Source organism: Camelina sativa, chromosome 3, assembly GCF_030686135.1.
Source record: "Camelina sativa cultivar CO46 ecotype springtype chromosome 3, ASM3068613v1".
Lineage (NCBI taxonomy): Eukaryota > Viridiplantae > Streptophyta > Magnoliopsida > Brassicales > Brassicaceae > Camelina > Camelina sativa.
This window is the reverse complement of record NC_141882.1, coordinates 10,347,122-10,364,028: the sequence shown is the minus strand read 5'-3', so window position 1 is coordinate 10,364,028 and position 16,907 is coordinate 10,347,122. Positions and strand designations below refer to the sequence as shown.

General features: G+C 32.7%; 3 protein-coding genes across 5 annotated transcripts; all 3 read left to right on the top strand.

The window, feature by feature from the left end:
* Positions 1–3,274: 3,274 nt before the first annotated feature.
* On the top strand, positions 3,275–6,879 carry LOC104776580 (peptidyl-prolyl cis-trans isomerase CYP23). Of its 3 annotated transcripts, none has more exons than XM_087508817.1 (9): positions 3,275–3,586; positions 3,868–3,981; positions 4,088–4,236; positions 4,381–4,453; positions 4,537–4,626; positions 4,739–4,778; positions 5,116–5,198; positions 5,294–5,361; positions 6,670–6,879. In XM_087508817.1, exons 1-8 carry the CDS (start codon positions 3,476–3,478, stop codon positions 5,312–5,314), a joined length of 681 nt encoding a protein of 226 aa, XP_087364943.1. In that variant the 5' UTR covers positions 3,275–3,475; the 3' UTR covers positions 5,315–5,361; positions 6,670–6,879. The 3 variants fall into 3 exon arrangements, with proteins under 3 accessions (XP_087364943.1, XP_087364942.1, XP_087364941.1); XM_087508816.1 differs by having other exon boundaries at positions 5,534–6,879; XM_087508815.1 differs by lacking the exon at positions 6,670–6,879 and having other exon boundaries at positions 5,294–5,494.
* A 3,862-nt stretch (positions 6,880–10,741) lies between these two features.
* On the top strand, positions 10,742–12,416 carry KDR (basic helix-loop-helix (bHLH) DNA-binding superfamily protein). The gene is made up of 2 exons (XM_010500677.2): positions 10,742–11,315; positions 11,964–12,416. The coding sequence occupies exons 1-2, from the start codon at positions 11,187–11,189 to the stop codon at positions 12,117–12,119; spliced, it is 285 nt and encodes a 94-aa protein (XP_010498979.1). The 5' UTR covers positions 10,742–11,186; the 3' UTR covers positions 12,120–12,416.
* Positions 12,417–14,859: 2,443 nt separating this feature from the next.
* Positions 14,860–16,273, top strand: ATHB23 (homeobox protein 23). Its single transcript, XM_010500676.2, has 3 exons — positions 14,860–15,237; positions 15,319–15,689; positions 15,797–16,273. The coding sequence occupies exons 1-3, from the start codon at positions 15,135–15,137 to the stop codon at positions 16,085–16,087; spliced, it is 765 nt and encodes a 254-aa protein (XP_010498978.1). The 5' UTR covers positions 14,860–15,134; the 3' UTR covers positions 16,088–16,273.
* The last annotated feature ends 634 nt before the right edge of the window (positions 16,274–16,907 follow it).

The following is a 16,907-nucleotide window of genomic DNA, read 5'->3' as shown; positions in this document are numbered from 1 at the left end:
AAAAAGTTGCCTTCACTTTAAATCGGTGGTTGCAAAAGAAAGAATGGATGACATTTTGCACGTAAACAGAAAGAAGTTAACGTTTTCTTACCAAATTAGTAAAATTGCTTATTCGTTTCAACACGCATGGTGGAGTGAAAAAAACTATAATGACAAATTTTAACAATAATAGTGGTATTAGGAAGCAGGAAAAAGAGAAGATGAATACGAAATTAAGGCAAATTTGTCCAGAAGAAGAAAAGGTCAAAATTTTTATAAAATGAGACTCTTGGATTTAGTCACATGTCCTGACTCAGCATCTGACTGGATTAGACTCGACGCTTAAGTTGGTGGTGGCCCTATCTCCTTCGTCCCTTTTAAGTTTGGAAAAATGCTTGGAAAGATATCATTAACATTCTTTACCAAAAAATGAAAAGAAAAAAAAACTAGTATGAAGGCTAAATGACAAAACAATTTCAAAGTTATTACAGTATATAATTTCATCTTTAGGTTATTTTTATTAAAAAGGAATTGATATCAATAATGTTGATCTAAGTTCGGTTTAGGAGAAATTTAGGTTTGGAACTTGGACGTTACTTGTGTTAACTAATGCTAAGTTGGGTTATGTAATGCTAGCAGTTAAAATGCAAGATGGTTAAATGAAGCATATAATGAAAATTGTGATAATTGGATTCATACAAGAGCTAGGTTAAACAAATAACAAGTGGTACTAGATGCAAGTTCAAATGATTGAATCATGCTTATAGATACACTAATTAATAAACTTCGAAGTCCCGACCATTAATGACTCCCCATCGCTCCTCCAACAATAAACATAGACACAAACACACATATATACATATATCCTATTTTTGTCCCATTCCAATCTTTTCTTCCAACCACTCGTAAGTCATATCTATATTACTTTGCTTATATATATCATTTTGTTTTCTTTTTATCATTTACTTATATGATCTATTGAACAATATGTTCTTTTTGCTCTTTCGTTGAACAACGTTCATTATCACATTAAAATATAAGTAAAAGCATATGTAAAGTGGATGTGTGGTTAATATTGAAAAGAAAGAAGAAAAAGAAAGAGATCAGACGTGTTGTGGTGTGGAGGATTAATGAGAGATGATAAGTAAGAGCTTAATCACTTTTCTTCACTAATTGCGGCTCGTCGCACATTTCGCTTAAAAGCAAAATGGTATACATATCACACTTGGCTTCTCCCTCTCTCTTTCTCTCTATCTCTCTATCTCTCTAATTCTTGTTTGAACATTCATATTACTTTCGTTTTATTATCAATTATAGTTTAAGTGCAGACCAAAAAAAAAGTTTTTTGATGGGTTTAAGGGTTGTCAATTTTTCTATAATATATAATTTGTTTAAGGGTTGTCAATTTTTCTATAATATATAATTTATGTATATTTAAATACTAGATCTGACTACAGAACATGCATTCGTGGAGCTGTAGCTAAATGCTATTCTCTCTTTGTCAATTAATGAAATAAAGCTAGTTATTTTTCCATTCGTGGTTCATAGCATTGAATTTTTTTTCTTTTTTTTCTCTTTTTCTGAATTTTATTTATTATTTTTTTTCCTGAATTTATTTGCTATCGTCTGAGGGACTTACACACGTTCTTATGTGAGTTAGTACTTCCTCCCTTTTAATTTAATTGTTGTTCTGGGATTTAATTTTTGTTTCATAATACTTGTCGTTTTAGATTTTCAATGCAGATATTTGGTGAATATTTTTGCTGTTTTAAAGTTTTAACCAATTAAAAAATTATAAAATATATTAATAAAAGGGTAAAACAGAAAATTTAATAGTTTTCTTAATTTATGTGCAAAAACCTTAAATGACAATTAAAAAAATCAGAGGGAGTAATTTATATTGTTGGTAATTGTGACAAAAATTAGAATAACCAAATGTTTACACAATATCGATCGGTTATATAAATAACGTCAAGTCTTTTGTTATATGATTAATTTCTTATTCAAGTTGTATGTTTATAATATCAAGATACACATGCACGTCACACGCTGCTATGTGTACATATATGTTCTATCGGAGGCTTAGCACAGAAAGTCAGAAACAGCAAATCATTGTTACCACACACTGACACACATAAATACAGACGTACTTATATATACATATACAATGATATACAAGATAAGAAGAATGTAAAAAAAGCATATAGTGTACAGATCGTATATATGTGCTATTCTAGAAAATCAGAAAACTTGGAGGATTAGGTGGCAACCCAATTGAGGAGAAGAATTGAAAGGGAGTGGGCATCTTTGTAGATCATTTAGGCACCCTTCATTTTTCTTACCGTATAATTATTATGTTATAACTCTTTGTACGTATATGCAAGAAAGTTGATTTCGTGTTTTAAATTTGTGTAATGACGCATATCAAGTACATACTATATTAGTAACTGATAAATATGTAAACGTTAAAAAGGAGTAGACAAAAAAGAGGCCTGCGTATTATTAGTTGGACGTCGTTCTCATTAACCACGTTTGATCTCTCATTTATACGTAAATGGAAATAATCAAATTCTAAAGAAGATTAATTTGTAAAATCATGTTTTAGAAAGACGTGTTGCAGTTGATGTTGTTTACTCATGTTACTCAAAAATATATCTTTCCTAGTATGTATATCCCTTTATTTAATATAGAGTGTTTAATCCGTGGGCTTGTATGCATCTTAAAATATATTGAAAGGATAAGGTTGAGTCGAAATATATAGTATAATGTACACTGTATAGAGAAAACAATTTGCATTTCTTTTTGAGCTTTTCGAAATCGATACATGTTTCCGTTGCACCGTGGATATGTCGGGAGTCGTGTTCTTCGAGGGAGCATTAACTCTAGATGTTGATTGATGTAACTGAAACCTAATATCAAAAGCATGAATCTGCCCTTAAAAAAACCCAAAAAGAAAGTAGAAGACGAACAAATGCTTTTTTTGCCCAATTTTTCAACTCATTCAATAATCAAACACCCAAATACCGTTAATATTGAGATGCCTAAAGCAATAACAAAATAAAAATAAAAATTATATTTATATATATATTTTTCTTTGACTGCAAAAATTATATTTTTTTACCGTTCTAGTTTCAACTAGTTTTATCATTTATCAAATTTCAATAGTTAGTAAAAGTTTATCAAGATTCAAAGTTTAAGACCAAACTATATAAAAAAATAAATATCCAGATTCTTGGATTTATTATATTGTAAGACCGTATACTACAAAACCGAATTTTCATACTAATTATTTTGTACATAAGATAAGATTATGGGCCTTACTAAATAAACGATGGTAAACAATAATGGGCCTAAATTAAACAAACATTGGGCCCAATACGATTCCGATTATCGTCTTCGACGGGTAAAGAGATTCACGACGAACTGAAAAAATTTCTCGGCCGGTGTTGACTTGAAAACTCTCATTGAGCAGATCGGCGCCAACTTCTAAACGCAAATGGGAGACACGAGAATCTTGATCTTGGGTTTGGCTTGTTTAGCTATTGTCTCCGTTGTTAAAGCTCTGTCTCATGATCCAGAACTTGGTTCTGCTCGTGTCGTCTTCCAGGTTCTTCATTCCTCGTCTTCTCTTCTCTACTGCTTTTGAACCATAGAGCTTCTTCATACCAAACTTGGGGACATGATTGTGATTAAAAATAAAAGCTTTATATCTGTATATACTGGATTTAGTGGTGTTCTTCGTTTTGGGGGTTTCTAGACTTCAGGATCAAAATCTTAAATATGAATTCAGTTTTTTTTTTTTTTCTTTTGCTTTCTACGCAAAATTAATGTTGGAGGAAGTTGAAATTTTCTAAATGGTATATGGAATGGATTGGTAATGGTGTGCAGACTAGTTATGGAGATATCGAATTTGGATTCTATCCCACTGTTGCACCCAAGACAGTGGACCACATCTTCAAGCTTGTTCGTTTAGGAGGCTACAACACTAATCATTTCTTCAGGGTATATGACTTTAAAAGGCTCAAGCTTTAATGTGGTTTTTGCATCTTTGGCTTTTTTGTTATTTTTGGAAGAAGGGGATGATAAGTGTGAGTGAGTCGTTTTGTAGGTTGATAAAGGTTTTGTTGCTCAAGTTGCGGATGTGGCGAGTGGACGATCAGCCCCGATGAATGAGGAGCAAAGGATAGAAGCTGAGAAGAAAATTGTGGGAGAGTTCAGTGATGTCAAGCATGTCAGAGGTACTCTTTCCATGGGAAGGTATATACTACTTTGGTGTAGCTTGGTTTGTTCCTATATATATTTTTATGACTGTTCCTTTTTTTTTGTTGTGTTCATGTCTTTTTGATGAAGATTATTGCAATCTGACGTTTTGCCTCTTATTGTTCTGTTTTTCCTCGGTAGATATGATGATCCAAACAGTGCACAATCGTCATTCTCGATGCTTCTTGGTGATGCTCCTCATCTTGATCGTCAGGTCAGCTATCTTATTAAGCGCTGTCTATTTGCTTGATCTCATTTTTTTAGATGACTAGTAATAAGATTGGCGGTATTCAACAGTATGCTGTGTTTGGTAAAGTTACTAAAGGAGATGAAACATTGAGGAAGCTAGAAGAAGTTCCCACTCGCCGTGAGGGGATTTTTGTTATGGTATATCTCCAAGGCAACTAGCCTTTCAGAACTGGTTTTTTTAAAACGTTTGGCTTAGTAAATAGTGGGATTTTATTCAACTTAGGTAATTCTTCTACCTTCTATTTTGCAGCCGACGGAGCGGATCACGATTTTGTCGACATACTATTACGGTAAATGTAGTCAAATCCCATCAACTTGTTTGTTAGCTAAAATATTTCTGATAACTTCTTCTCCTGACGTTTGATGCTGAAATGGGACACTTCAATTATGGTTAACTACAGTCCATAAAGAGATGTGACTCTAGCCTGAATTGCTTTTAATCAGGTCATTCATTTGTCCTAGGTGATTAGACTGAGGATCTAGCCTTTTTGAACGATTGGCTCTGTTTTGGATCATAATAAAACTAGTTCTGACTATTATGAATCTGTGTTAGTACTCTTAATCAGAGAAGCAGATATCTCTTTAGATGGAATTCACAGGTTAAATTCGTCTAATTTTTTTTGTTAGACACTAAAATGGAGAGCTGTGAAGAAGAGAGATCAGTCCTGAAAAGAAGGCTTCAAGGATCTTTTGTCGAGGTCGAAAGACAGGTGATTGAAAATGTCTATAGATCATGTTTTGGTGATAAGGCTCCACAATTTTTGTATGAAAATCATAATAGTTATGGTCCCTTGTGTTTTAACAGAGAATGAAGTGCTTCCCGTGAATCCAGAACTGTTCAACAAAAGCCTAAAACATCAGGGGAACACAAAGGTAAATGTGTGTCTAGTAAAAAACTTAGAATGCTAGACAGATCCATTTGTTTTGATTGTTTTTATCAGTGTGAGAGATTATAGTTAACAGTGTAAACAGTTTTGAGACATTGAGTCATGGTTTGTTTCCTTCATGGTCTGCAAAATCTGATATCACCGGGACAAAACCCCAGGTTCTGAGCACCAAATAGTCAAATTCTGATCTAGTGAAATAAGCTCGGAGGAAATAGCAACAACACATGTGCTATGCTTTTGTTGCTCTTCTTCTCTCTCCAAAAAAACAAAGGCATGTCTCTCACACAATTAGTCTTTTCACTTTCGTTGACTTTTGTCTCTACCTTCATCCTCATCTTTGTCCCTTTCCTCTTAGTTTTACCTTTTTATTTTGTTTTTGAGTCTAAAAACCCAAACATTACTATCTCTACTGCATTAAAAGAGACGTGGCTTGTTGTGTCTGTTGTTTAGGGTTTATAAAGGACTCTTAAAAAATTAGACCTCATGTTCTTTAGTTAGAACCTATGGGTTTGTGTTTGGGAATTGTAGTGGTGTGACAACTTTAGGTGACCCACACAGTACTTGTTTAGCCCATTGGTTGCAACTTACAAAAGTTTTTCGTATCCGGCGTTTATACGATTCAAGTGTCTATAACAAGTACTAGTTAAATAAAAATCTGACACGTGATTTGATTCACATATACATATCCACTTTATGAATCAGAATCACATCGAAGTTGATTTTAGCAATGCAAATTTGCTGTGTCGAGTTCTACGAATGTACCTGGTTTTTTGTTCACATGATCAGAGAAACTTTAGGTGAAGAACATATTGTAGTAAGTTTATTACAGTATAACAATATTTCTCACAGAAAAAAAAGTGAGGCCAAAACTAGCTTGTAGTATTGATTATCGTCTAATCAACTCAAAATTGAAAAATGATGTCGGTACTTTACACACTGTTTAAACTAGACCCAATTAAGATAAAATACGCCATACTGTTGTAACTCGTGGATTCTTTATTATTTACGTCCAACAGTATCTTAAGATTTGCTTTGATTGACAGTCAATTTTATATAATTGTTTAAGTTTGATAATCCGAAAATTTTAACTTACATGGTTTGTTGTAAAGTTTGAGGACATTTCTAATAATAAAGTCTAACATTTTGATGTGTTTTAATGAAAATTAGTTTTAAAAAAAAAAGAATAAATTAGTGTAAAATTTCATGAAGTTTTTTCTATTATGTCCAAAGATATTATCTTTATTGTTTCTTACTTACATTATTATTTGTTTTGGGATTAAATGGATTTTCTTAGGAAGGCACATTGCAAGTCAAAGTCACAAGATTATTATTACTCGCTTGTTTTGTTCAGTGACTTCAAATTTGTATATATCGTCTTTGTTTCCAAGTGTTTGAAATAACTACAAATTCTCTCTATTTATTTTTGTTTTCTAACGTATTGTGTAATAGTACTTGCCAAATAGTTATGGCTGAGTACAAATTGAATACATTTGTTTTACCTCCAGATAATATCTGGTCCGGATTTAAATTTACTTATTATATATATATGGATAGTTGATAAATTCCAACAATTAAATATTACATTGCAATGTGTAGACATCAATATATCGAGAAATTTTTGACAGAAATTGGATTTTGTGTGAGAGGACAACAGTGGCAGAACATCACATGAGGCTTCAATTCATATATAGAGCCCTACATTTACTATTTCATTTTTGTTTTCATAAAATTTGTCAATGCTTAGCCTTGTGGGTTTCGGACAAATGTTCATGTTTGGAGCCGTCGTCAGATAAATTTGTAAACATGTTAATATTTGCACCGATCACCAAATGTTGAAATTTGGTATGAGTGTATCTGTTTTGGGTCAGAATCAAATGTACTCTCTCACTATCTGCATCACATTTATCAAAGTAATATATAATATTGACCAATTACAGCTTTATTCTTCCTTTTAACGAATTTATTTCCAACTCATAAGTTTGCTTACCTGTATTTAGTATCATAGAATCATATACTATACTGACAGTTTAAGAAAATGTTGTTAATGTACAGCTTAATTAAATCAGTTTAATAATATGAAAACTTATACAATACTAACTTGTTTCTGTGGCTATAGTAGAAAACTTCAAGTTCCAGATTCATATATATCTTTCTTAATCAAGAGGAGATCATGCCATTTAATACGGTTAAGTCTTTTTCAAACGTAGCGATTCTCAAAGATATCGAAAATATCAAAATATTCTGTCATACATTTTGAAAATTTGTATATTATTGTAATGTTATTAGTTAGGAATTTAGGTTGAATAGTTTGTAACCATTGTTTTTGATTATGAGAGTGGATATAGTTCTTTCAAATACAGTCTTCTCATCATTCTATCAGCAATATATTTATTGTATTTAAAGTCGGAATCGACATGCCGACAAATTGAAAAATACATATTAAACCTCTTGAACTAATTGTGTGTTTAGTATAATATGATTTTATGGATCTAAAAAAAGTAAGTATGTTTTATATATATGTGGTTGGTGTAGAGTCAAGTTCATGCGAAATCAATAATATCAATTATTGTTATAGATTTCGTTTTAACCTAATCATACTAGCAAGTAGAACGCAAATCGGATTCGATCTCAGGAATCCTGATCCTACCTACATCCAAACTAGTAATATGTAGGCCAGGAAGGTGCCACAACACACACACACACGTAATCGTACAATAATCAATGAGTTTATTACTAATATTTAAACAAAGTTAAGAAGATTCTCTGTGTAATCCGTTCTCCAAGAAAGTTGTTTAGTAATAATAATCTGAAAATCTTTGGAACATCGTCTTTACTGTTCCACTAGTAATTGAATATATGAACATATGCTTTCATCAATGTATAAGTATTAAAATAATGAGTTATGATTATGAATTTTTTTTTTCTTTTTTTTTTGTAAATTGAAGAAGAAAAAAACAGAGATTGCGAGACAACACATGCCATGTTTTAAAATCTCGGGGATGGGTTGGTTTTATCGTTATATGTCTTTGACCGTCAACAATGTTTGGATCCTCGATGGTTTTTTTAACCTTTTAACCCATACCATGAAATGTCCGCAACTACTATTTACTTGTGACGTGATAAGCATCTTCTCATTAAAATCTTGATATTGGTCGGTCTAGGGTTTGCTACAAACAGATAACAAGTTTTTTTTTTTCAAACTACACTTGTTTTATTAACATATAAAACAAGTGTACTATATATAGCTGAGTACTAGCTAGCTAGTAGTTGTCAGTTCATTTAACTTTACAAATTGATAATTTATTCGAGGCATATTCTTTATGAAATTTTAGTGAGTAGAAAAATTACCAAAATTTGTGGGGGATTCTTCACGAAAATTTTGTGGGTTTTAATGATGTAATTAAAGTCAGAGAAAACGGCATAAAATTAAGAGATGGGGTTCCTAATTAATAGGAAAGCTACTGATCTCGGACTGCGTGTAAGGGTAGGTCTCATTAAAAGCATATGCATCATGCATGTTGTATCCACCCCGCCGGAATTAACCGCATTATTCTCTCAGCTTCATATTCCAAATTTAAACCTTCAAGTCTAGTTTGAATTCTGACTTGGACGAATCAAATAGTCTATAAACTATATCCAATTTCTCTAGTGTTTTTGTTTTGTTTTTTGGTTTTTTTTTGGACGAATCAAAGTCTATGTATTTTCATGTTACATGTGTATATCAAAGTATATCCGAATCTGAACTAAAGTTAGTCGCCTCCAATTGGATGATTCGTTTCATAGGTAATCCAAGATGTTGATTTATTTTGTTGGTACAAGTAATCTGTTCTGTAGCTTTGGGGTTATTTTCAAACAAAACATGCACATACTGATCATTTCAAACTTAATTCCAAACCATGCAAAATCAAGTTTAGTCAATACAAGTCTAATTAAACGACACATACACATTATCATTATTTAGCTACAAAATCACGGTCTCGTTGATAACGAAAAAAAAGAAAGAAGAAAGGAGATTAGTAGATCAGAACCGAATTAATGCAAACATATCTACCACATAATAAAGGAAAAAATCAACGAACTGGAATCCAATGGACAATCAAATACCTATCTCTGCATCTACCACATGATACTCAAAATTAGATTTTTATGGAAGGTATTTCTTTTTATAAAATCGGGTAATATCCAAAACATGATCCGTAATTTTGCTTCAACATTTTTTGGTAGTTTCTCGTACCGTATGTCCTACACTCTTTTGATGATATAGACCACTATCACTAAAGAAAACTAAGAAATTATGACCGTATAATCTGTTCACTCTCTTGTATATATACGTATGTAGTAATCATATTTATTTCTTTCTTTCAAATATTTGGATGTTACATCTAACATAGATATGTGAACTAGTACATATAAACATACAAGTTCCAAAACCATTGAATTTCTAAAAACCCAATGTAAGAGTTTGAAATGATAAAACAAAGGTAAAAGTGGTGAAAAAAGAGGAGAAGAGCTAATATAAGAGGGAAGTGATTAAAAAAAGGGACAAAGAAGTTATACATATAACGTGGGGATGCAATGGTGAGACTGACAGAGAGAGAAGGCAAAGAGGGACAGTTTAGTTTGGCGGTAAACACACATTTTGCCATTTTAAACCCCACTTGATCCCTCTTCTCGTTTCCATGGCCCTCCCCTCCTTTTCTACGTCCCTTTCCCCTTCTTATTTTAATTCCTTGTTTTTCTTCTTTGTTTTTTCTACTTGGATGCGTATAGCCAAAAATGTTGCAATGAGTTAATTCTACTCGGCCCGATTTTGGAAAGCTCTGTAGCATCGTGGACTGATTTTGATTTTCAAAGAGTGCGGATCGATCCATGGTTTAACATTTTTGGATATCATATTTAATTTGGGTTTAGCCAACACCGAACCAATTAACTTAATTTAAATTGGTCGTGTTTTCTATTATGTTTTTATTGGTCCCATTCCCATACCCTAGTCACTGGAAAGTGGAAACCGCTAATCAGTCTTTTAGATAGGTTCTGAGCAATAAACTATTTAACAAGTTTTCTCTCTAACATCTTATATATTATTAGATAGAAAATTTAATTAGTTAAATAGTTTATTGTAGACAAACAATAGAGTTTACATTTAACTCCGTCAAATCTTATCAATATTATTATTAGTCATGTGTTCAACATTGAGAAAAAGGCTACGAAACATGTAGCCTTGAAAAGAAAAAAAAAGAAAAAATGTAGCTTTGAATTTCCAATAAAGGTTGTTAAATTGAAGTGGATACTACGCCATGTGAATAGTTCGATAGAAAGAAGGTTAAGTGGAATAGGAATAAGAGAAAGAAAAAAAAGATAGAAAAAAACCACTCGACGTGGTACTGAGTTTTACACATGTAACGATCAAGACGTTGGTCTCGTGAGAAAGTAAGTTTAGAAGCTTACTCAAAATAAACAGTATCTTTTTGTACTAAGCGATAATAAAAAAAACTGAGAACAAATAATATTAAAGAGTTGAAAGCTAAGGACACTCTTATTAAAGAAACATAACCCACACCCTCCCTCCATGCACTTGTCTCTTCTCCTTCTTCTTCTTCTTCTTCACCTTCTCCTTCTTCCTCTTCTCTCTCTCTCTTCATAAATTTGCATTATAAAAACACATCCACTTTGCTCCTTCCCTCTTCCACACCATCTTCTCCACTCTCATTCTCTCTCTCTCTCTGACACATTTAACTACTTATCCTTCTTGCATTCTTCTCTCTCTCTCTACACACAAATTCACAAACTTATAATACATTAAGAAAGAAGATGTCAAGCAGAAGATCATCACGTTCAAGACAGTCAGGAAGCTCAAGAATCTCTGACGATCAGATTTCCGATCTTGTTTCTAAGCTCCAACACCTCATCCCTGAACTCCGCCGCCGCCGTTCTGACAAGGTATATATATCTACACTTCAGAAACAATTCTTTTTTTTAATAAATTTTTTATCTTTCTTGCATTTTTACATACTCATTTTGTATACACATAACTACGCCTGCACATGGACTTAGAAAGGTCAAATGAATTGGAACCATATACAGTATATAATAACTAATTAATATGCATGGTGAAATCCAACGGCGTGTATTGTAGAGACATGTGGCCTACAATTAAGTATCCGTATAGATAAAGTAACATTAATTCACAGCCTCATTTATGCATATATCTTGTTTGTTCTCTGAATGTTTTTTTTGCAATTAAATTCACAAAGTTGGTGGTGTGGGACTCAGTTTGTTCCCTTCCTACTTCCACGTACCTTAACTCCATGTCTCCTCATTACTCTTCTCTACCTATATACTCACCATAATTCTATATATAGCTGAGATATAGGATTAATAAATAGTGGCCGTTTATACCGTTGTGCACATTGAAGTGGTAATCATGAGAAAAAAATGTTTCTGTTAAATCTTGACGATATATATGAAATCGGTACAAAGAAGGATATAAAGCAGTAGCACATGTGGTCACGTACTCTTGTAAGGATCTAAATAATCGTCATATTTGTACTTTTTGACTAATGATAAAATGTTTTAATAAATGGACAGGTGTCAGCGTCTAAGGTACTTCAAGAGACTTGCAACTACATCAGGAACTTACACAGAGAGGTCGATGACCTCAGCGACCGTTTGTCGGAACTCTTGGCCTCGACGGACGACAACAGCGCCGAAGCAGCCATCATTAGGAGCTTGCTTAATTATTAAATCTTCGTATGCCATTAATTAATCTGAGAGCTATTAATCAATCATCCATTCCCGGCCACCAAATTTATCTTATTATGGGTATCTGTTTACTTCTACTTCATATATTATGAGATATAACTAGGGCTTCGGAACATTGTTAGGCCAACTCATATATTATATAATACATATGGTTATATGTATGTATGTATGCATCTTAATTGTATGTGAGGGTCCAGACCTAGGCTGTATAGTAGCCTTGTATCATGAGATCCTCTAATATTTATGATTAATGACACAATCCATTTCCTTTTTCTTTTACTAATGTTGTTCTACTGTTATATGTTGCTATAATTAAACTTGCTGAGAAGATTATCGGAGTAATGCCCTGAAGTTTCTTGGTTAATGAAATTAAGAATACTATACATGTGTATATGCAAATAACTGAGTTCTGCTTTGAAGTATCTGCAATTTAAAAACGTGGAGACGTTGTGATTGAATTTAAGTTGTTTAAAATATGATAGAAACAGACGAAGACCTCGATGTTTTCGAGGTCGTTTAGTTTGGATTATCTGTTTTTAAATATCATCTATGGTGTATGGTATGGTCGTGCCACTTTATTTAAATCATCTTGCATGTGATCATTAATTAATGCGTGATCTTCGTCGTGTATTATTTACACGTATTGAGTCGATAATGAAAGTAATTAATAGCGAGGTGTAATAAAGAAATTATGATTTAAACGCTAAAATAAATGAAATGAATTTCATATATATCTCGTGCAAATACGAAAAGTAGTTTCTCAAATTCATATGCATGGTAGATTAAAATGGAAAAATATGGAATGCAAGAAGGTCATATAGTTTTATTTGAACAGACAGAAATTATTGCGCCTTAAAAGTCACATACTTGTTTTTTTTTGGTCACGATGGTTGGTTTTATTTATGAGCACAAAGGACTATATGTTGGTTTCCATATTTCTTCTAAGAAGAATTCATACATGATGAAATAATTACTATATGACTTAGAAACATGTGATAATGTCATACACGTTCAGGAGATGGTAACACGTTTTTAATGATAATCTCTCAATTCATTATTTGTGATAACATATTATAAGAAATATATATACATATTTTGTATTTTTCCGAGAAATCTAATAGTTTGAGTTATCACAAATTCTTCAACAATGAAAAAACCCATCTTAATTTAAACATGGAGGGAAAAAATGACTCCGGTACACCAACCTTTATACAATCGACCCTAAATGATTGACTAATGAGCCTTGGCCCAATTGTGTTAACAAAAGAGCCTTGACTTCCTTTCCTTTTTGCTGTTGTTGCAATGTTAATTTTTGTTTGTTCTCTCAAACATATGGTGTACTACAATCCAAGAAGATATCATAATATACATTAAGAAGGAAGACGCGTGTAGAGTGATTTTTTTTCTTGTAAAGGCTATATTAAAACGATTAAAAAATACTTAGAAAATTAACATTTTTCAAACAATATATGAGAATGAGATATCAAAAAGTAAGAAAAAAGAAAAAAACTAGAGAGGAGAAGAAGTAGATAAGACGACACTGAGTTTTGTGATTCCAAAATTTGAGGGGAAGTCGACTTCAGAACCACATACCGCAGATTCCTTTGCTAGTGGCTACACACGTTTGATTACACATTACTACACTTGCCACAATAGTAAGCTTGAGCCTATTTATGACGCTCATGCATATCTTTCATGTTTCCATATGATATGATGTAAGTTCCGATTGTCCTTCTTGTTGCTTCTTTTTGTTTCGTTTAGGTTTCCATTAATTTTTTTGTGTCATGATGATTAGAAGATTATAACGTAAAAAGACAAACCTAAACGTAAAGAAACAACCGGATCCTTAAAGAGACATGCATGTCCATATCTATATAGTATATACATATAATTAAATGTGTTTGTTTGTATACCGTTAGATTTCATCATCTATCTTAAGTATTCTTAGAGAACATGTTAAAAATTGCACCTTTTCAAATCTCATGGAACATACAAAATTCATACAAGTAAAAGTATGTGTGCCTTTAGTAACTCGGGGTTATTCATAAACATTTAAACACAATTTGTAAAACTTTTAGAATATAAAAAATAATTTGATAGGGGCGACTAATATGTACAGTAGTTGTTAAAGTATTTTATCATAAGTCCGACCAAAATGTCTAAGAAAGTTGATAATTCGAATCTTAGAAAAAAAATGAAAAAGAAGAGACCAGCCTCGCCTTTAAAAGTGGGCTTTGTGTCAAAACACAATCTGTAGTGTAGTGATGGAGGACTCTTGTTCCCGGAAAGTATGTTTACCTACCATAGAGAAAAAAACCTCATGTTCTGTAAAAAGGCTTTTTAAAAGAAGATGTCTAATCATATCATAGACTAGTGAGAATTAGCATGTAGGGCCTTAACATCCAAATTTAAATCGATATAATGTATGTTGTTGAAAGAAAAAACTATTTAACTCTAATATTATAGTGAAATATTAGTATTTTGATGTCTTTAGATTTTTAAATCAAAAGTTTTGAGTATCGTATATAATTTACTCAAAGTACCTTATAAAAATATCACATAACCAAATCAATGTATAATCTATTTTGTTGTAAAGAACCATAATAAACAATCTAAACAAATTTGCACAAAAAAATCCATCTCTAATCTACTATACCCAATCTAACAGGTTGGATACAATGCACAAGCCCATATCCACCCTTTCCAATACCTATATGGCTATATACTCATACAACGTGAACGTAGTATAATCACCTCTCTCTCTGTCTCTCTTATCGGCTTTGAGTCTTGTCTCCTATTTTATATACTCATATAATAAAGAAAAAGAATAGAAAAACAATTTTTTAGCCTAGCCTAGCTAGTATTTAGCCTATAAGTGGTGTATAGTCTAACCCGATTCATTTCACCACCATCCTTCTCTTCTTTGTTTAATTTTTCTTTATCTACTCTGAACCAAGACAAGGTGGTGGAGGATAAACAAAACAACTAACAAGAGACATGTCTTGTAATAATGGCTTAGCTTTCTTCCCTGAAAATTTCAGTCTCCAAAACCATCAACAACAAGAAGAAGATCATCCCCAACTCCTTCAAGACTTCAACGGTACATACATCGCATAACACCTTTTGTTAAACTTTTTCAAATCCTCTGTTTTTGCTTCTCACGATCTGCTCTGTTTTTCAGGGTTCCTAGGTAAGAGATCTCCAATAAACAACGTACAAGGGTTTTGCAATTTAGATATGAACGGTGAGGAAGAGTACTCAGACGATGGATCTAAGATGGGAGAGAAGAAGAGGAGGTTGAACATGGAGCAATTGAAGACGCTAGAGAAGAACTTCGAGATTGGTAACAAACTCGAGTCAGATCGAAAAATAGAGCTGGCTCGTGCCTTGGGATTGCAACCTAGACAAATCGCTATTTGGTTCCAAAACAGAAGAGCTCGATCCAAGACAAAACAGCTCGAGAAAGACTACGACATACTTAAGCGTCAGTTCGAGAGTCTTAGAGATGAGAACGAAGTTCTTCAAACTCAAAACCAAAAGCTTCAAGCTCAGGTAAACAAGAAACTTCATATTTCATAACACAACAAAAGATTCAAGCTCAGCTCTGTTTCTTAGGTCTTTTAGGAGTTTCTTAGATGGTATTATATTAAACTATGCAGGTAATGGCATTGAAAAGCAGAGAGCCAATAGAATCAATCAATCTGAACAAAGAAACAGAAGGTTCTTGTAGTGACAGAAGTGAGAACATTTCTGGTGACATCAGACCACCGGAGATAGACAGCCAATGCGCTCTAGGCCATCCACCGACAGCTACAACGATGCAGTTCTTTCAGAATTCATCGTCAGAACAGAGAATGGTGAAAGAAGAGAACAGTATCAGTAACATGTTCTGTGGAATTGATGACCAGTCTGGATTTTGGCCATGGCTTGATCAGCAACATTACAATTGAATTGTGGTTCGATTATTATTTTTTGCATCAAATTGAATTTAAACATTCTCGTTTTTTTTCTTAAGTGATCAGATGATCCCATTCATGATTAGTCTAGCTATCTATATGCATAAGCAAAAGATCACACTAGTGTATTTTTTTGGTAATATGGGGGAATTTTCATCATATAATATAATAATTAATCAATCATATGGGACCGATGATTAGACAATAAAAAAAAGCCTGAACCATGTGGCTGTATATATCGTACAACTCATATCCAGAAACGCTAAGAAATTTTTTAAAAAAAATTAAAATCCACCAAAAAAGACTTTTTCGTGAAACCAATTATGCTTATGTCATAAATCACTCTGTCGGGTGAAAAAAATAAAACACTACACAAAATGAAGGAGGACATCACCCTTAAATAGATGATAAATAAATATTAATTTATAGATAAAATGTCTTAGTCCCATTAAGGAATATAAAATCTTACTACTAGTATTAAATACTGATTATGAATTCTATTTATAAACTGTAGAAATCATATAAGTTAAATGGTACGATTGAAGTAAATGTAGAAAAGTGTGAAAGAAAGAGCATCAATTTTACAGATTCCGAGGAGAGGATGAGGACAAGTAGGGTTGGAAAGTGGTCATTCTCCTTTCTGAAAATGGACCCAACACTTTTTACCCTTTCATCGACACTGACATCGCCCGACGAGGCGACGACTCCAAATTAATTATATCAGACGACTTATAAGCTATCTCTTACAGAAACTTTAAACCATCTTTACCTTTTTATGGAATGAGAAAGTATACAGGAGGAATGCGATATATAT